Raw genomic sequence first — 20,817 nt, forward strand, 5'->3', positions numbered from 1 at the left:
TGCAGTGGCCATCTCCTACCTTGTCCAGTAGATGGAGAATCATAGTCCTTTTCCCAAAGGTGTCTCTATGCTTCTCAGTGGCCCTGACAGTGTCCCTTGGCCAGGCCTGAACCTGTCACTTAAGCTGGGGACTAGGATGCCAGGAAGGACCGTCACACCCACCCTTGCAGCCAGGGGTGGGGTCGCTGACAAGAGGTGGGGAGGATGGTTTCCAAGAGAAATGAGGGTGGCTTTCCCAGAAGAGGGGAAGCAGGACAACCTGACTTGTTAAAATTACACATGGAACCCTGTCATGATGCCCTTCCCCTGGGGAACGGTGTACAGCTAAGATAGCAAATTCTGGTAAGACAGCAAATCCTGCTGTGAATTCCATCAGGATGCGGAGCTGCAAAAATGTGTCTTTTCCCAGTGAGTTGCTCTTTGTGCATTCAGAATCTATCTCAGATGGGCACCTGGGTTCCCCAGCCTTCCTCCCCTTCATCCCTGTGCTCACCCAAGTTAGTGGAACAAGATAACATTGCCCCCTGGGGACAGCCATGCCTGGATCCCACTTTGGAGGCAGCAGCTGGCCCCGAAGGAGTGGGTTCCACCTCTCGCAGCACCAGTTCAGTGTGTTCTCCTGGTAAAGACCAGCCCACAGCTAGGAAGAGGACGGCCTGGGGTCCGGCTGGGCTCCCCCGGCACATGGGCTGAGACCACCTGTGGCCACCTAGCAGGTGTTTGCTGCCTCGTGCTATCTGGCTCTAGACAGGCACGTCCACTGGACCTCTGTGTGGTGCTGGCAACGCCTTTATCTGTGCTGTCCAGTCTGGTAGCCACTGGCCATGTGTAGCGACTTGAGTATATGAAATGTGGCCACTGCACCCAAGGAACTGATTTTTAAATTAATTTAATTTATAGCTACATGGCCACATGTGGCTAGTGTGTTGGACAGTGTAGTAATCTAGACACAGGTAAGTTTACCAAATAACAGTCTGAGAACTGCTAGTGCACATTCCCTCCCTGCGAGAAGGCAGGTTTTCTCACGAACAGGCCCCTTCCAGTTTCGTCCCTAGGATTGTATTTAGCAAAAAAGAGTACTATTATTTGATCAAAAAAAAAAAATCACCACAAATAGAGTAAATGAACAAAATAAAGCTTTATTTGACCTCCCCTGCAGATCGTTCTGAGGCCCTGGACCATTGTTCAAGTTTCTATCAGCACTGGGGGACCTAAGCCATTTCGTAAATAGCGCCATAACTACAGTTGGCTAAGTCCGGGCCATGGCTCTTTGTTGTTAAGCCCATGACAAAGAACACTACTCAGTATGTGTGCGTGTTGCAGCCAATGCCACATCCCAGGTGTCACAGGTGTACTCACCTGGTCACCCAAGAGGCCAGCACAGCCCTGTCCCAGAGTTGGTGCTCAGTACCCCAGGCAGCCCTTGAACACCGACACGGCCGCGAGGCCGTGTGGGGTAACCTGCAGCAGAGAGGAGGAAGGCCTCTCCCTGCCCTCAAGCACCGAGCTTGCAGGGCCACCTACCCCTGTGGCCACACCACCAGCCCCCACATTTTTAGCTGAGAAGTAAGCACTTGGTGGCCTCACAGTTTATGTCCTCTTGTTCAGAGGACTTAAGGCACATTTAAAAAGAGAAAGAGACTGGATTCAGAGCTCCAAGTTTCATCGTTGGACCTCAATGGTTCTTACTGCCCCAACCACAGGATGAAGGATGGGCAGAGTTTCCAAGGACCCGGTTCTAGCCAAATTTGTGCTCTGGCAAGTCACCTGAGTTTTCACGGGCTTCCCTGAACGACCCCACCTACTGGAGTGTGTTAACTGCCCACCAAGAGGCACTGGGGGTAAAAATCTTTCCAGATCACAGCTTAAAGAAACAGAACATGACTGTAGTAGCTTCAGAACTAAAAGGTGAGCACGTTCACCCCATCACTTAGGAGTTAGCTCCATTACACAAGAGTCAGGCACGGGAGAAACAGACACCAGGAAAGAATGCTGCAGGCCTGGAAGTTCTCAAGACAGCTGTTTAGACAGAGGCACAAACATCTCCAGTTCAGATTTCCAAATACTCTAACAATAATTAAAAGTGCACTCTCTGATCCTCAACACGTTTCCCTGCAGTAGAGGCGAAAAAGGAGATTTTCCTAACGCCAAGTGTTACAAAGACCATGTATGAGTCAATCCATACGTTACACTGGAGTTCCTGCACATTAGACTTCTAAAATATAAAAGTATAAAAATAAAATCTCTGCCATTTGCATCTAGAAACATCTGGAGAAAACACGATTGCTTCTAGTTCTAAGTTATCTGAGCAGCGCACTTTACCAGGTGTCTCTTCTTCCTGTGCTGTCTCAAGAGGGTACAGAAACGGAGATGACCGTAACTTTTCATCCCAGGAAACCAAATTCAGGACAAGTGGAGCAACTCTAACCATGGCTGGCAGTGCCTCTTCATGGGCTGCGCTTCTGCGTCTCCAAGGGAAGGGAGAACGGGCTCTCGGCTCAATTTCACATTAGGGCGGTGTGGGTTACTGCTGGGCCAGCGCGCTTCTGGGACACAGGACGAAGCCAAACCTCAAAGCCACCTCTGAGAAGGACAGGCCGGGGCATGGCGCTCAGTCTCTCTGAGAGCCCAGGCGGAGGCACCTTGTTACTTTGCGGCGGCCTGCTTGTCTTTGCACTTCTGATAGGCACTCTGGATCTCTGTGATGACGCTCGGGTCCTCCAGGGTGGTGGTGTCCCCCAGGTCCTGAGCTTCACTAGTGATTATCTTCTTCAGGAGCCGCCGCATGACTTTTCCAGACCGGGTTTTTGGAAGACGTTTCACCACCTGGCAAGGAACAGACACAGCATTAGTGTGGGGTGGCACCCGTGTGGACTGTGCTGAGGCAGGGACGGCTCTGCTCCAGGATGACGTCCCTCACTGGGGACTACATAGTGGCTGACATGGAGGCCCCACCCCAAGAATGGTGGGGGTCTGTGGCCTCTGGCTTTATCCTTCTACAATCTGGACCTAAAGCTGGAATCAACCCAGAGGGCAGGACCAACCACGAGTCAGGGACGTTGCTGAACCTTCCGTCGGCCAGGGTCCGCGCCGCCAGGTTCACCCCATGCTGACACCTCTGCCTGTCCCATCAGCTATACCACGTGCAGGTGCCCAGGTAGCAACAGGTCCAAGCACGTGCCATGGCACCTCATCTCCATCCCCTGGCCTGGGACTTAGTTGGTTTTGTCTTACATAAGAGGTGAGAGCAACTTAAGAGAAAAATTTTGTCTTACTTGGTGTTCGCAAATTTAACACTTCCACCAACCATGGCCCATTCAGTGCAAATGGCAATGCGCTGGTTCAGAGCTGTGTCTGTGATCTTTGATAGTGACTCTGTCTTTTGAAATAGTTCAGTTCATCTAAGGGGAGTGCGGGTCTCCTAAAGCTCTGGTCAGCAGGCAACAGTGTGAACTTGTACAATCCCAAGTGAAGCTGGGGCCCCTCCTGCCTCAGAGGACCACCAAACCCAGGACTCGCTGTGGGAAATGTTAACAAAGGAAGGAATAAAAAAGCCAAAGGTGCTGCAATGGTGGCCCAACCCTCTCCCAGAACTGACACCCTCAGAGGGGGGTCTGGGGGTCTCCCACACTGGTACCAGGAATGTGCTCAGAAACCACATGGGGGCTAGAGAACTCTAGTACTTCCCATGTGTCTCTAGTTAAAATCCCTAATTTTCTGCACCACCCAGCCTGTCCCTGTAACTAGCCTCCATGTGCCAAAGTATGAGAGCATCTAATCTGGCCTAGAACCACCTTCCAAACAGGCCAGTGGTGTCAGCTTTTGGTGCCCCATCTCCCATCCTCTCTGCCCCTCTCTCCAACACATGGTGACCCCCCATCCTCACCTGCCACCCAGGAAAAACCAAACAGCTGATGTCAGTTTTGATGTCGATGGGGAAAGAGCAATATGCCCATCAAAGATCTCTGCCATGTGATAATCGTGGGAGGCGGGGAAGGCGGCTTACGGAGGGCTGCTCAGTCCCACCTGCAGGGCCACTCACCAGGACCTGGTCAGGCACGGCGTACTTGGCGATCTTGGTCGCTACTGCCGACTTCAGCTCCTTCACCACCGTGTCTGAGTCGCTGGTGTCATCTTTTAACACGATGAAAGCAAACGCAGCTGGAAGGAAAGCAGAGGTTTGGGATGGGTCAGACCACAAAGCATCTCCCAAGGCAGAGTGTTGTGCACAAATTGCCATAAAGGAAAAGGGTTTTTAATCATGTTAGTGACATTGCAGCAGCTGGTTTCTTTGGCCGCAGCCCCAAAAATGCACTTCCGTTTTGTGCAAAATGGAAGCAATTCTAACAGCTCCACAAGTGTCCCTGGTGGGTGGTCGATATGGTTGAGGGGTTGGCACAGCACCTCTGGTGCTGACTGGCCACGTGTGGCCTGAACACAAGACTGCCCCTGTTTCCTCATCTGTGAAATCACCCAAAATGTGGGCTGACAGGAGACATACGTGAGACAGTGCACAGACACGCGGCCGGTGGGCACCAGCCGCACAGGCGCGTGTGTCCAAGGCAGTAGCCACAAGCCACGGCGACTATTTAAATTAAATTAAACTGCAGCTCCTCAGCTACATGAGCCACGTTTCAAGTGCTGCTCAACCCCACAGCGGCCAGCGGCTGCTGTGTCAGAGTAGAGTTCTGTTGGCCGGTCCACATTTTAGCACAAGTACCCTGGTGTTCCAGAAAGGGCTTATGGTGTGTCCTGCTGTGACACAGGGATCTCATTTATCGTTCTCCACGTGAGCAGTCACTTGTCCCTGCACCATTTCTGACCGCCGGCCCCTCCCCACTGGCCTGTAGCGCACACGGATTCTGCGTACCTGCAGCTCTCCGAGCGTCCGTCTGCACCAGTTCCACCCACCTTCACTCACCCGTCCACAGGCACACGTTGCCTAGCACACGGTGCAGCTTCCTCAGTGGTCATGCTCTCCCTCTACCCCGACCCCTCCAGCACGACAGCTCCTCGGGGGCAGGGACTTTTGTCTATTTTACTCATTGCTGTGTCTCCGGCACCTAGAACCGTGCCTGGAACACAGTTGGTGCTCAACAAATGTCTGTTAAATTCATCAATGGATGATTGTTTCCTGAACAAGCTATAAAGACCTATAGCTTTTGCCTAAAAAGTTCTCCCCTCCAGTGTCCACCCGGAAAACTCCTATGTATCCCTCAAAACCCAGTTCAGCCACTTTCCACTCTGTGAAGCCTTTCCTAGTTACAAATCTAGCTATGGCACGTGCTGTGTGGGAACGGTTGTCAGTGCCCCCACTGCCACCTCGCCAGGCTGTGGGGTGTCTGAGAGAAAGAACCACATTTCTCTCTTTGGTAGTTGAGATGGGATCAGAAGTGGGCCTGGACTGTTGAGTTCTGAGAGCAGAGGAGGGAGGAAACCCTCCACGTGGGAGGAGGAGCGGTTAAGAGCCAGGAGAGGCACATGAGGCCCAGATGTTGGAGACAAGAAAGACAGAGCCTGGCCAGAGGCGCCAGAGGCTCACTGGGTCCAAGAGGCAGGGGCTCCCCTTACTCGGATCTAACGCAGAACAGAGAGGGAGCGCGGCCAAATGCACAACAGCACTTCCACGCAGCTTTAGGGCTAACCGAGAACTGTAATGGGATACTCATGAATTACAAGTGAATAGATGCTCAAATTTGTTAGAAATCAGGAAAATGCACATCATCCTACCCATGATGGACAAATTTTCCCCACCAGCCTGGCAGACGGTAAGAGGCCCGGCGATACCAGACTTGCTTAGGTTGCAGGGAGAACTGCTGAGAGCGGCCGACGGGAGCGGGAACGGCCTGAGGCCTCTGGGAGCACTGGTGTCCACTGCCCTGCGGTCAGCACCCTCACCTCTCAGGAGACCCCAGAGAGCCCTATGCACACAGAGCGCATCCTGGGCAGCACTGCCCACAGCAGACCACATCCCAACACGCCCCACCCCAACCTGAGGCTGCCCTGCAGAACACAGTCATGGTGATGTCCCTCGCATTCTGTTTAAAGTTCACTTACCAGTGCGCCTTCCTTGATCTTGCACTTATTTCCTGGGGTTGATCCAGGGGCTGACAAGCCCCCAGACAGGGTGAAACATGCCTGGGGTCACAGGCCCCAGCCCCAGGCCCTGAGCAGGAGGCACCGGCTTGGCCACAGGCTCAGACACAGGCAGGGCTTCCAAACCCGACCAGAGCTGTGAGACACAGAGGTCCCCAACGGAGGGGCCCAGACTCCTCCCAGTGCGAGATGCCTTCAGGGGGACACTAAGTCATCCCCAGTCACAGGTGAGGAACTGCTCCTATGTCCACCCTCTTCGGATCCTCCTGATCTTGTCCAGACACCCCCGAGGGACACTGGCCCCTAACAGCTCTCCCACACCCCAGCCTCCTGTTACGTGGCCGGCGGCCCCACCGGCACACCCTTTTTCAGGGCAACTGAAAATTCAGTTTTTAAAGCAGTTAAATTCTAAACTTGACAATGGGTCAATTTAAAGAAAGTGTTTGAGTAAATAATGGAATAGTGGCACAGACATGGCAGGGCGGCAGGTGACATCTGGGACACAGGATGTTCCTGGCAGCAGGAGGGCAGGCCCAATCCCATGTTGCTGGCAGCAGAAGGGTAGGTCCAACCCCAGGCCACCAGCAGGGCAGAAGAGGCCAGGCTGCCCGGCAGCACCCTTGCCTAGGGTCAGCGAAAAAGTGTGTCTAGGTCACGCCAGGCCAGCATGGTGGCTGTGGACCTGGCATTGCAACGCTTGGGTGCTCCTGCCCTTTCCCAGACCCAGCAGTGAGACACTGGTGGACTTTGGAACAAAGGGTGTCCATTGTAAGGAAGACCATTCCAATCACTCGTTCTGCATCCCCGGCATGTCGCTGAGCAACGGGAATCACAGGGCACACTGGTATGCAGGTGTGACGGCTTAGGTGCTATGACCCAGCCTGTGAGCAGGGAGGACACGTGTGCGGCTGGACATTTTGTTATAAACTCTCTGTAACAGGGCTGGACGGTGTCCCAGCCAGATGCACCCTGGACAGAGGAAGACACTCCCAGGCTCAGCTGGTGCCAAATGGGTCATGACTACTTGCGGGTGAGTGTCCTTAGTAGAGCCAGGGCATCTCAGAAACCTGACCTGACACATGTGCTGCTCAGCCTCCTACCCAAAATTTCCGCTTGAGAGAACCAACAGCTTGACCCATAGAAATTCCCAGCATCCCGCCTGCTCTCTGGAGTCTGTCCCTGGGCCTGGGATCAGGAAGCAGACAGGTGCTCCTCTCTTGGACGCTCACCTTCTCCTTTGATTTCGTGGGGGTAGCCGATGACGGCGGTTTCCGGCACTGCAGGGTGGTTAGCCTATGCATGACAGAGAACAAAAAGGCAAAACGTGGCAGGCTCCGGGGGTACTGGAGGTGACTCAGGGCAGGGATGCCCACCCCCAGCTGACCCCCACAGACGCATCACAGAAAAGTGGGGCAAAGGAGAAGGCCTGGCCTGTGCTCACCATGGCATCCTCGATCTCTGCTGTCCCCAGCCGGTGGCCACTGATGTTGATGACATCGTCCATCCTCCCTGTGATCTGGTAATAGCCACCCTCGGTTCGGTAAGCCCCATCTCCAGTGAAGTAATAGCCTGCACCACGGCGGGAAATTCAACACTGGAAACTCTGAGCCCAGACTCCCAGGCCCTGTCCTTCCATGAGGGACACATGGGACCCACGACCCTCCTCGCTCTCAGCACCCACTCAATTCCTGGCTGGGGTTCCCCTGCAGCTCCCAATGGAGACGCTTCTCTACAGAGCACTATCTGGCTACATTCTAGCGGTTCCAAGACAACAGAAGACATCAAGATGGTGAGCAGAAGGTACAAGCCCCACATTCGAGACACTCAAAAGTGAGTCTTATCTACTGGCTTCAGACTGAAAACTGCCAGTTCTAACAAGGCAGAGGAGACGGCGTCTACGTAAACTTCCAGCCAACGACACAAAGCAGACCGGGAAAAATAAAAGTGAACTGGAAGAACTCCCAGCCTTCGTGACAGCTGTCCAAGGTGGCTTTGTGGCCCTTCCTTCCTAACAGCTAACAGGACGCCCAGCTGGGCCGGGCGCTGTGCTGAAGAGCTTCACCCTCATGCCCATGCCCCAAGGAGGGCGCCAAGGTGGGACGAGCTCCCACGTCAGAGACAAGGAGAGTCAAGGAGGGGTAGGGAGAGGGAGGGGAGCCGGAGGCAGACTCGGGCCTCCACAGTGCCACACTGCACTCACAGCTGCCGGAAAGTTGGAAACATTTTCTGAGAATGTGATTCCAGCAGTCAAGGAAAAGGCTGAGAGGATCCATGCTAGCCCGCTCACCTGGATATGCCTTGAAGTAGGCGTCCACGAATCTCTGGTGGTCACCATAGATGGTCCTGGCCATGCCTGGCCAGGCCTGGGAGATGCACAGGGCCCCAGAGACATTGCCGCCCTGCACGACATTTCCCTACGGAGCAGGGAGACATGTGAGCGAAGGGGCAGGTTCTGGGTAAGAATAGTCATTCTCCAAACTGCTTGACCTGAGGCCGGAAAGCAAGCAGCTGTGCCCTGAACTGAACTGTCTATGCCTTTGCCCTTGGGGAGGAGCCTCTCGAGGGCTCTTGCGGAGGGCCCTGGGCTCACCCCACACCAGCATGTTGCTCAAGGTGTTTCTCTGAGAGAGGCTGTGGGGAATGCTCGTGAGGACGCCACCGGGCCTCCCTCCAGGCCCCAGGGAGAGGGGCAGGGAGGGAGCAGGATGAGCATGCAGGGCCCGTGCAGGGAGCACCCCCTGTGAGGCCTGTGGCACACACCTCCTCATCCATGAGGACTGGGACGATGCCAAAGAAGGGCCTCATCGCCATGGCAGGGAGGATTTCCGCCCCTTCTTCGGAGGGCCGCGGTGCGATGCAGATGCCGCCGGTTTCTGTGGGGAGGATGAGGAGGAAACACTGATTGGCCTAGGAGCTAGTTACACGTTCATCCAGCCCTGCCGTCAGAGGGCACTGGCACCCTCCCAGAGTGGCCTGGGGGGGACTGTCCCTGTCTGGGGCACAAGGACCTTTGTCTGAGGCAAACCAGACGTGGGTCCTGTCCCCTCCACTGCAGAAACAAGAGGCGCCCATGGCAGGTTCAGTCCCAGAAGCTCTGGTGTCCCACAGTATGTGGAGGCAGCCCCTCGCAGTGTCGGGCCCTTGCTTGAGTGGGAAAGAGCAGAGTCCGCCCACTTACACAGGCACGTGCAGAAAAGAACTGCCCTGAGCCAGTGCCCATTCGACAGGGACCCGACGACGCAAAGACAGGCCCTCGCACACTGCCGCCGCGTTCTCTCCAGCATGCGCCTCTCCCGGCCTGTAGCACGCACATGTCTCGTGGGGCTCGGCTGTAGGGACTCCATCCTGTGCCTTCCCAAACAGACGGGAACTGCACCATCAGAACATCTCGCTTTCTGGCTTTTGTAAGGCTGAGACCTCAGACAGTTACATTTATTATACCACTGGTGGTCTCTTGCCCTAAACATCCTAGTTAGTCACATACCCAAGAGAAGGGGAGACAAACCCAAACAAAATGTTACAGAAAAAATTCCTTTCCCACTAAAATTTAAACTTAGGCTCATGGTCCCTTAGAAAATAGGGTCTGTCCTCATCAGATGCACCTGTGTCAGAAAGGGTCCCCTAAACAGGGAAGCGAACACCAAGCTCCTCCTGCATGCCAGCCCTTGAGCAACACGCCATAGCTGTAGCACCTCATTTCACCCTCTCCCAGACCCCGCAGGGGAACATTCCCACCTCACAAAGGAGGAAACCAAGGCTCACAGAAGTCGTGACACATCGTCTGACAGCTGGCAGTGGCAGCCAGGTGACCTTGGCACTCTCTCGCTCCAGATACCAGGTTTACTGCAGCCTCATGCCAACACGAGTGTATTCACTCGCACTTGCTGCTGAGAGCTCAGACCCCAGGCCCAGCCTCACACTCAACCCTCCGCACGTTCCCCAGGCATGTCTTGACTCCTCCCGCAGACGTTCTCACCTGTCTGCCACCAGGTGTCCACCAGCGTACATCTGCTGTCACCCACCACCCTGTAGAGCCACTCCCAGGCCTCGTAGTTGATGGGTTCTCCCACTGACATCACACAGGAAAGAAAAAAGATGTTAACAGACTTCAAATAAACCTGAAACAAAAGGAACAGATCTTAAGGGGAAAACATCTCTAAGATTTTTCTCAAGGACACACAAGGAGACCTGAAAGTGCAGTGAGACACACCATATTTACGGTCATCAAAGAAATACAAATCACAATAAGGTATTCTCACCATTAGGTGACCAAAAATCAAACAGTGGGCAAGAATGAAAAAAAGGATTTCATATACACAGTAGGAGTATAATTTGGTACACCAATTTGGGGGAGCAATTTGGATGCTTCTGTTAATATTTATAAGTAGATACACCCAATACAACTACTTTGGACAAGTGTTCAAGGCAGAATCTACTAAAGCCAAACATATGTTTACCTTGTTACCCAAAAATATGACTCCTGACATACACTCCACAGAAATGAGGCAGATACCACGGAAAGCAGACACGCACAAGGATGCTCACAGCTGCCCTGTTCGTGATGGCCAGAAACTACACACATCCCTCAAGAGTGGAATGGGCAAACGAATCATGCTGTGCTCATGCAATGGAATCCGCAGAGCAATGAAGAAAGCAAACCCCTGCTACCACAGCAGCACAGATGAGTCTCAGTCATGACACAGAGCAAGGGAAGCACATGCCGTGTGACCCCATCCATGAAGCAGTCCATGGTGAAGGAGGTCACAGGGGTCATGGCTGGGGTGACTGACTGGGAGGGGCGTGAGGGAGCCTCTGGGGACTGGCATTTCTACAGCTTGATCTGGTGGTGGCATTACATGTATGTAAATGTTCCTCAAGGTGAGTGCTTGACATTTGTACATTTTAGCATATTTTCTACCTTATTGAAAGGAAAAAGACGTGCTTATGTCCTAGGACTCTACATCCCAACTTCTCAGTGTGTACCCTAATGACAAACACACAGAGGGCTGGCATTCAGCCGGAACTCACCAGTGTAGACATACTGTTGCCAAAACAGTGAAATACTCTCGTGCTGGTGGCCTCTTGCTCAGGACCACTCACAATCCTACGCCTTTCCTACGCAGGGGCCTCCCGTGTCTGTGCTGCGTGGCCAGGGCTGTCACGCAGGTGGCTCAGTGTTTTGTGTGTTGCCCTGCACCTGTGAATCCATGAAGGGGCAAGACACCCACTGCAGCACTGGTGGACACGCTGCCAAAGAGCCGACAGCCACACATCCAACCTCAGGGACACGTCTACACAAACCAGGGAAATCCCCACAGTAAGGTATGAGCGAGTTTTCAAAAACCAGGGCTGATACATATGGAAAACTGCAGATTGTTGACTCAAAAGAAACATTACAGGATAATAGCACAGCGTGGTAACTTTCACTTGAAATCAAACATCTCTGAATAGACCCGTACCTAGCAAAGGAACATAACTGCATAGAAGAGGCCGGACGGTGTAGGAGCAATTAGGGTCCCCTGGAGTGGCCAAGGGGATGTCAGCTGGAATCGCGATGTCCTTATTCTTTTTACGACAAGGATGTATCTATGTGTTACTCATGAAATTGAAGGTTTAAAAACCTTGTCTGGGAATGACAAATCCTGTCTTGAGTGAGCTGGATTCTGACGACTGGTAGGACTAAACCAAGGCAGCGTACCAGAGCCTGGTGTGCGGTGAGGGCTGATCCAGCAGCCTGGAATCGGCCTGAGCTGCGGTCCTGTGGTAACAGACTAGTCAGGGCATGAGGCACGCTGATCCCCAGCACCGCTCCGCACCCACGTGTGAGATGTCTCGGGGCTCCACACCTGCCAGCCAGCGCCGTGTACTGGTAACAGTGAGACCGGTGATTTGCACCTGGTCTCCCACAGGGCTCTGCGGTTGGCGCTGGCCGTGCAGTTATAATGTCCCTATAGACCCGCTAACGATGCAAAACCCAGCTGAGCCTCTGTCTGGGGCTGGCTATCGGTTCAGAGGCATTCTGTGCACACATCAGTGGTCCCTGATCTAAGACAGACATGCATCTGGCCAAAGACCTTCCACAGGGAGGACAACAGGAGCCTGCACATGGTCTCTAGGGACCCCTGGGTGAGGAAGCAGCAGGGACGCACAACCCTACTCCAATGCAGTCACCAGAGCACATCCTTTCTGGAAATACACTTGTCATTGGACCCTGTGAGTTTCCTTAGCAACCAAATCCCGTGAGTACATCTGGAAAATCAAATCTCGCCCTTCACCCCTGTCCTCACCTAACTCCAGGTGACCTTGCAGATAACACCTGGAGGACCTGGGAGAGTTTCCATGGCCCTGGCCACCCCCATTTGTTCCTGGTCCCTGAACACAGTGTGGCCCGGAGTGCAAGGGCAGATCACTGTCCCCTGAGCCTGGCAGGGCAGTCAGAAACACAGGGGCCTTGCCATCCACGGCTCCAACATGCAGAGAGAGGCCTCAGACTCACCACCTGCTGTGGTGTGGACGTTCATCCCCTGAAATCTCATGTGGAAACCTGCCACTGCAACAGTATTCAGAGGTCATTAGGCCACAAGGGCTCCCCCTCATGGGTGGGATTAGTGCTGTTGTAAAAGGGGTGAGTTTGGTCCCCTCTTGCTCTGTCTCACCCTCTCTTTGCCCTTGTGCCATGGAATGATGCAGCAAGAAGGCCCTTGCCAGATGCCGAGCGACACCTTGACATTGGACTTCCCAGCCTCCAGAAGTTCACTACAAATGCCCAGTCTCAAATGCCGTTACAGCAGCACAAAACGGACTAAGACACCACCTTCTAGAAAGGAGCCCAGTGCCCTGGCTGAGCGGTCAAGGGCAGTGAGCCACTGCAGGCGGGAGAAGTGGTGCGGACCAGAGCCCCAAGACGCAATGGGGTGCTGGGGGTGGGGGCAGAGGTGAGTGAGGTTTACCGACTCTGGGGCCAGGCACTGGGCTCAACATAGGGCCCCCTACCTACTCGCTGAGTGACCTGGGTAAATCCGTTGACCTCCCTGTGCCTCAGTTTCCTCCTCTGTGATGTGGGGGCAACATTAGTGCTTAGCTCACAGGGTTGATGTGAAGACACAGGCATTTAGTAAATATTAGCTCTTATTAATGGTATTCAAACCCCTCCCCTTTTTTTAATCTAGAAAGTTCTTTGAGAAACAGAGAAGGTTTTTACTGTTAAGGCAAAAGTAAGAGGCCAAGAGGAGAAGGCGAGTCTCTGGGTGTCCCCATGTGCGGGGGCTCTCCCACTGATCCTCACTTCCACGCCTGCACCTTAATTCATGGCTACACGCAGATCCTCTGTGTCGTCCTCACCACCCCACAGGCCTGGTCCCAGCCCATCTCACGCTTGGGAGCAAGTGGTGGGCTGTGCGGGGCACGGCCGCAGCAGTGCTGCTTCTCAGCCCGCACCTGGACAGCCTTGCGATTGGTCACCCACTAGTAACGAAGCACACGCTCACCGCGCCCCCTTTCCTAAGGATGCATTAGGCAGAAACGGTCACCACCCTGCATGCTTCCCCTGTGGAAAAACACCAAGCAGGTGGTGCATTCTCCCAAGGAGCATGGAGGAGCCCCCACCCTTCTGTTCCCTGCTGACCACACACGATGTGTGTTAAGGCAGAAATGAAACATGGCAGGGAAAGGAGAGAGACAAACAGCAGCCCACGGAGCCCAGCCCCTCCCAGCAGGGGCCCGAAGAACATGTACATTCCACTCCCACCCTCACCTTTCCAAAACACTTCCACGTGACTTGGCACTATCTATCGAAATTACAGAACCTTTGAACTCTCTGCCTGGAGATGTCTACAGGAAGAGCTATGCACAAGTGCAGGATGGTGTTTATAACAAACCAGGGAAAAACCAGAACATCAGCAATGGGGGAATGTGTAGTAAGTTACAGCTACACAGTTAAATCCCACACAGCCATTGAACAAATGACTTGGCCCTGAACCTACCGAGTTGGGAAGTACTCACAATAAAGGTTAAGCTACAGAACGTGGGCACAGAAACACTGGCACAGAAAACATCTAGAATGATGTTCCCCTGACTGGTAACAGCTGCTGGCTCCAGGGTGGGGTTTACAGGTGGGAACATCTGCTTTCTACCAGCCCAGGTCTGGCGTTGTGTGAATTCTCCACCATGTACACGTGCTGGCCGACCACGGCAGGCATACCTCCTCCTGCCGCAGAGCGGGCCGCTCACCTGACCCCAGGGTCCGCAGGGAGGAGCGATCGTACTTCTTCACCCAGGCATCGCCGTATTTCAGCAACAGCCGGACAGCCGTCGGGGCACCATAGAACTGGTTGATCTTTAATCTCTGCACCGTCTCCCAATACCGACCTATGAAAAGGCCCAAATTCACTGTCAGCGGCAAAGCCCACCAACATGATCTACCTCAGACTTATCTGGAGATAAGCCAGGAGTTCCTGAGCGCTGGGTGTGTGCAGACATCTGTCCGTGTTCATAGAAAGGGGCTCCACCTGTCAGTGAAAGATGGAAGGTAGCCCCTGGCGCGGGGTTTCTGATGGCAGCTCTCCGCCCAGCGCTCCCCCAATCCATAGGCATCAGCACATTTGGGAGCAGTCTTCACCTGGCTTTGGATGACTGCATCTACATGGTGTGACCCACATGACCTAGCGAGGAATTAGTTCGGAGGGATATTACTGAATTTAAAAAATAACCCATGTGGCATTAACATTGAACTTTCACTCAAGTCACATTTAAACAACCTCTAAAGTGCTAATTGGTGCTTCCCCTGGTGACAGTGTCACCACCACTGTGCATGTCCCATGGAGCAGGGCCACATGCCCAGCATGCCTAGCCTTGATTCCCATAAACCCCCACACCTCACACCATTCCCTCTGCACAGGATGCTGACTTCCCCGTTGCTGAAGTGGTAGCTGAGACCACACCCGAGCTGTGGCCCTTAACTCCTAGCTTTGCCCCCACACCTTCTTCCTCAAGCACATCTAGCCACCAAATGGATGGATGGGGCAAGGGGAGGTGACCATGAAGCTCAGGCACAATTGTCAGTGATGTGGAATGCTCTAGCAAGAGCCCTTGGGCAGAGCCACTGTCATTCAATTACATTGAAACAAATATTTGGGAACACTGTGCTGTGTGGGATGAAGATGCCAAGGGAACAAGACATGCCCCTGTCCTCAGAATGATCTCAATTTAATGGAGGTGGCTCCAGGCCACACACAATGTGGTCCGGGGGGACAGCCCCAGAGGCGCAGGCAGCAGGGCTGGGGAAGTGGAGCAGGTGGGCGGCTGGCCCTGGCTTCAAGGAAAGGCTGGATCTGGTCAGGTGGCTCTATGGGTGAGACAGACAATGCTAAGGTGATGGCCCAAGGCAGGCAGCTTCAGTTAGAGGGACAGGAATGCTGGAAGAGGACAGGAATGCTTGAGATGTCTCCTGGCTCCAGGTCGGATTCCCTACTACTGCTCGTCTGACCTTCCTGCGGACGTGGCACCCCCCAGTCCACCCAGTAGCCGCAGCGTCAACTCAGCATCCAGTCAATGGACCACAAGAACCACACCCTCCCCAGAGCCCAGGCCGCCACCCTCCTGTGAACCTCTCAAGCCTCAATCTCCCTCCCCGACACCCAGCACAGGGTCCCAAACATGGTCCTGGGTCCTCACCAGCATCAGGGTAAACCGGTGTACTCTCAAAAAGGACGCTGGTAGCTCCGTTGCACAGGGGTCCGTACACCACATAGCTGTGTCCTGTGATCCAGCCGATGTCGGCCACACAGCCAAAGATGTCGCCTGGCTTGTGGTCAAACACAAGCTGTAGACACAGGAGGGAGTTGTGAGGAGCCTGTCCTCACGCCCCGCCACGCTCCCACACCTCACTAGGAAATGGGCAGGCATGTGTAGCCACCAGCAGCGGGGTGAGTGCGTGTGCCGCGGGGGCTTCATGCCACACGCTGCAGCGGAAAGGCAGGATGAACCAGACAAGAGAACGTGTGCTGGACGAGCCCACGGAGGGAAGCTCACAACCAGACACAGCCAATCTACACAAGGGAGCTCAAGCTGGGGTGAGCCTGCAAGGGGCAGGCAGAGCTTTCTGGGGCTGAAGACATGCAGGTGGGAAGTCACAGAGGTACATCGGAGGGAAACTTCATCTAGTTGTATGTTTAAGATATGGGCACTTTTCTGCATTACCTAATGCCACAATTAAAAAAAAAAAATCCCTTAAAAACTACAAAAAAAAAAAAGCCAAAAAGGGCAAGAATTGCATCAAACGTCATTAGCTTCAAAGAGCATGAGAAGAGAGACATCTGCATCTCCTGCATTCTTGCCACAGGGTCCAACCTGAGCCTGATTCCATCTCAGAATCCAACACAGCCTGTTAGCAGGAAACACAGAGGACAGGGGGACAACTGACTTGAGCCAGGACATGGGATACCAGGGACAAACAGCCAGACACTACAACAGCCAGGGTTAAGGCAATGAAAGGGAGGGAGGGGGCCCATAGGTTAAAAAAGACTTAACAGACATCGAAAATATTTTAACGTGCAACAGTAAGCTGTGACGTCCAAGGATGCACAGTTGAGTGACAAAACTATTAAAAAAAACAAAACTAAACAAGACAGGACGTGGAGGTGGGGGCTGTGGCCAGACAGCCACAGAGGGGGCTTCCGAGAGGCTGTGGCATTCCAATTCTTGACCAAAGTGGCATCTGCCTCATAATAACTCATTAAGCCATTCATTTGATTTGGGTGGTTTTCTGTATCTGCCCTGCCCCTGCCCAGAGCCCCATGGTGGCATGGCACCACCAACAGGATAGCGCACCTTGTGAGTCATGGCGGCATACAGCAGGTAGCCCGCCTGGGTGTGGACGAGCCCCTTGGGCATCCCGGTGCTCCCCGAAGTGTACAGCATGAAGAGCACGTCCTCACTGCCCATGCTCTCTGGGGCGCACACAGGGGCCTCTTTGTCCATTTCCTGGAAGCAAGAAACAAACGGCCCATCCAGGGCACTGAGCCTCCCCTCTTCAATCCCCAAACCCTGGGGACACCACTCCCCTAGCTGTTGCAGGATTCAACACACAGGATTCAGAGTTCGCCTTCTCTGGCCTGCCCACGTTCAATTCCAAATGTGGAAAAGATATCAAGGGATGGACACAATCGTTTGTTACATTAAGTGTCCCAATATTCTTGTGGTATTTGAGTTCTATCTTCCCAATCAGGACTTAAGCTTGTCAAATATCACAAGGGAACCCTGGGCACCTCTAGGGAACCCAGATTGAGAATCACAATACAACATGCCCCAGACCCAATTCACCTAATAATAATCTCTCTTTTTCAAACCGTACAAACGAGGTACAAAACCCACCTGCTCAAGAGGTATGTCCCGATCCCCCATGTAGACCCTGTTGTCCGTCCTTTGAGCCACCAGGACGTAACGGACGGAGGGGCAGCTCTTCACGGCTTCATCCACGATCCTCTTCAGTTCCAACACACGCCCTCCCCGCAGTGCTTGGTTGAAGGTGATGACCACCTTGCACTTGGCTGACAGAGACAACACATTTCTGATCAGTTTCCTCCCCATCTGACCCTCACACCTCGGACTTACAGCTGCATGTTCCAGGCCTAAGAGTGTGATAGAGAAAGTCCAATCTGGAGTAAAAGAGCCAACAATAAAAGTGAGGGTCTACCTGCTTTGCAGCCCTTGTGTGCTGTGCAGAAGCACCAGGCCTTTCCCCAGCTCTGAGGATAACGGGAGATAAATTACTTGGCTCAACTCTCCCTCCTGGGGCCAGCAGCACAAAGACAATTTCCCAGCCAAACTGCTACCTTTCCCTCCCATCTCCCGGGAGCCTTCCACAGGCGAGGGGCTATCACACCACCCACAGCAACCACAGTGGCAGAACAACACCAAGAAGCAGAGACCAAGAAAGCTGGACAACCAGAGGCCAAGCCCCAACAGTCCCATGTAGCCAGGCCCTTCCAGGGTGAGCTGTGTGGGCCAACAACCTTCACTATCCGGAGATCAGTGCATGCCCCAGGGGACACCCAGGAGCCACCTGCCTCATCCTAACCTTCAGGAAAGGGCACCCTGGCTCCATGCCGGCTCTTCAATGACCAGCCCAGGGTGGTCAAGCTGGGGGACCTGAGCTTCCGCGGCTAACCGTGGGTGAGGCCCAGAGCAGGGAATGAGGGGCACATACACACTGGACCTCAGGGCCACAGGCAAAGGGGCTACTGCCCACACTGTGCCCTAATGTGGATGACCCAGAGGGGTCAAGGCTATGGGGATTTTCAGAGTCAGCCTCCGGGAAGTGCCTGGGACAGATATCCAGCTGTAGCACTGAGTGGCAGGGCCTCACTCATGTCCCTTGGGCCTTTCAATCATTCTGCACCAAGAGCCTCTTCCAGAGCCATGGGAAGAGGTGCTGGAGTATTACCCAGAGGCTCTCAAGAGTCGGGGTATAAATACTCCTACTCCCTGCCCCTCGTGTGCAGTCACCTGAGCAGGTGTGCTACACTATCGCCCAGGTTCTCTGTGGACTAAGTTCTGGTCACTTCCTGTGGCCTCACTCCCCACTGCCCTCCAGAGCTTCCAAGATCATGCTCATCAGGGTCTCTCTGGGGTGGCCCTAACTAAGGCACCAGTCTCCCTCAGCCAGTCTCAAAGCACTTTTGAGCAACATGCCTACACTCCTTCTTCCTCTTAAGAGCCCCAGCGATGTCACGGCCTTGAGGGCCCCAGCACAGGCCTTTGCAGCTGGAGCACCAGCAGGGCCACAGAGATACCCTAGACCTGTCCAGGCACAGCCATCCCTGCCTGGGACATCAAGGACATCCCCAGGGGCCCTGGCCACACACACTCTTTGCCCTTCAGGACTTAGAGAAACCAAGTCAGTCGGGTGAAGCCCATCAGAGGCTCGCCAGGCCTCCATGCCCCCACTGGGTTTGGTCCCAGTGAGCTCCCTGCGGTCAAGGAAGGGGGATGATCCAGCAGGTAGAAATGAACCTTCCTCAAGGGGAGGAGATACAAAGGAAGCTCACAGGGGTCAGGACCCACCACAGAAAAAGCAGTGATCCCAGCATCATGTGCAACATGATGAAATCGCCTTACACAGGGGGCAGCGCCTTCCCCATCTCCATGGCACACACCTTGCTCCTGGCGCACATCTGTCCAAGGCCTCCCCACCCAAGAGGTTCTCCAGGGCAGGCCCCCAGGAGGTACTCTGGGAGCATCCAAGCACCATGAGCACATCTTACCCACTGGTGTCCTCCAAGGCTAGGCGACAGCATGGACGCAGGCAGGAACTGCGTGCCACTGCGCCTGGGAGGATATGATCTTCCCTCCCTGGTTTTGAGCAGGTACCAACATCTGAGTTTGTTTTCTGTTGCTTCCGTAATAAATGACCACAAACTCAGAGGCTCAGAGCACCTATCTTTAGCTCACAGTTCTGTAGTCCAGGTGGGCTCAGCAGGGGTTTCTTCCTGGAGTCTCACATGGCCAAAATTGAGGTGTCAGAGGGCTGGGCCCCATCTGGAGTTCTGGGGGAGCTGGTGGGTGGCCGAACTCAGGCCCACGAGACTGCAGGACCAAGGTCCTCCTTCCCTTGCTGTCAGCCAGTGCCGCTCTCAGCATCTAGAGTCACCGCTCCTGGTTTGTGGTCCCCTCTATCTTCAAAGCCAGCCACAGTGGGTCAAGTCCTTCCCATGCTTTGCATCTCTCTGACCTCCCCTTCTGCCTCATGTCCTCGTCTCCAGTCAGAGAAAGTTCTGTGCTTTTAAGGGCTATGTGATTAGATGGGGCCCACCTGGATGTCCAGGCTCCGCTCACCATTTTAAGGTCCATCTCTTTTCATCTGCAGAGTCCTTTCACCATGCAAGGCAACAGCCCACAGGTTCCAGGGGATTCGGGCATGGCCATCTGAGGGGGTCATTACCTGCCCCGAGAACATCTCTCAAAGCCACTCTCCTGACCTCTACCCTCCCCACCATGCCTCCCTCTCTCTCCACTCCTCACTCAGCCTAAAGCAAGAGGGAAGACAAAAGGAGGGTAGACGGTCAGAGCCCAGCAGCCAGGTCAGGGCTGGAATCCTGCAACAGCACATACTCACTGAGGTGGCCGCCAGCTCACAGTGACAGCCTGACGGTCATGTCCACACTGAAGGCAGCTGCACATTCTTTCACCTGCTCTCATGAAGCAGTGGGATCCAGGTCCCCTCCTCCTGAATGTGGAATGGCCAGGGACTGGTGTGACCAATGCAGCTTAGCAAAAGTGATGCTCTGGGTATTCTGGGCCTGGGCTTTAGGACAACTGGCAGTTTCTACTTCTTTCTCTTGGAACCATGAGCCACCACGCAACAGCCTGCCTGCAGGAGGCAGCCTTGCTGTAAGGAAGCCCAAGTTAGCTATATGGAGAAGCCACGTGAAGAGAGAGAGATGCCTCTCTAAGCCAGCCCTCAACCATTCAAGTCAACCCAGCTAAGGTCCCAGACGCCAGGGAGCAGCGAACAGCCATGCCCCTGTGCCCATCTGATTCCTGCCCCACAGAATCATGAAATATAATGATATAATTTACTGTTTTTAGCTGTTGTTTTATGCACTGAGTTTTGGAGTAGTTTTGTTACACAGCAACAGATACCCCAAACGGCCCCTCATTGACCCAAGAGGACACAGACCCCATCTCAACAGAGTCTTGCCCCCAGCAACTTGGCACCTGAAG

General features: G+C 54.0%; 1 protein-coding gene across 1 annotated transcript in view; it reads right to left on the bottom strand.

The window, feature by feature from the left end:
• Nucleotides 1-2,471: 2,471 nt before the first annotated feature.
• The window catches only part of ACSS1 (acyl-CoA synthetase short-chain family member 1), a 48,322-nt gene continuing 29,976 nt past the window's right edge, over nucleotides 2,472-20,817 (bottom strand). Inside the window, exons 4-14 of the mRNA XM_012655065.1 lie at nucleotides 17,467-17,642; nucleotides 16,924-17,076; nucleotides 15,769-15,916; nucleotides 14,326-14,463; nucleotides 10,073-10,165; nucleotides 8,857-8,969; nucleotides 8,384-8,510; nucleotides 7,538-7,665; nucleotides 7,326-7,389; nucleotides 4,043-4,161; nucleotides 2,472-2,826 (exon numbers count right to left, since the gene is read on the bottom strand). Of these exons, the coding sequence (XP_012510519.1) occupies nucleotides 2,647-2,826; nucleotides 4,043-4,161; nucleotides 7,326-7,389; nucleotides 7,538-7,665; nucleotides 8,384-8,510; nucleotides 8,857-8,969; nucleotides 10,073-10,165; nucleotides 14,326-14,463; nucleotides 15,769-15,916; nucleotides 16,924-17,076; nucleotides 17,467-17,642 (1,439 nt within the window). The 3' untranslated portion in view covers nucleotides 2,472-2,646. The remainder of the gene's footprint in view (nucleotides 2,827-4,042; nucleotides 4,162-7,325; nucleotides 7,390-7,537; nucleotides 7,666-8,383; nucleotides 8,511-8,856; nucleotides 8,970-10,072; nucleotides 10,166-14,325; nucleotides 14,464-15,768; nucleotides 15,917-16,923; nucleotides 17,077-17,466; nucleotides 17,643-20,817) is intronic.

Source organism: Propithecus coquereli, unplaced genomic scaffold (assembly GCF_000956105.1).
Source record: "Propithecus coquereli isolate 6110/MARCELLA unplaced genomic scaffold, Pcoq_1.0 Scaffold459, whole genome shotgun sequence".
Classification (NCBI taxonomy): Eukaryota; Metazoa; Chordata; class Mammalia; order Primates; family Indriidae; genus Propithecus; species Propithecus coquereli.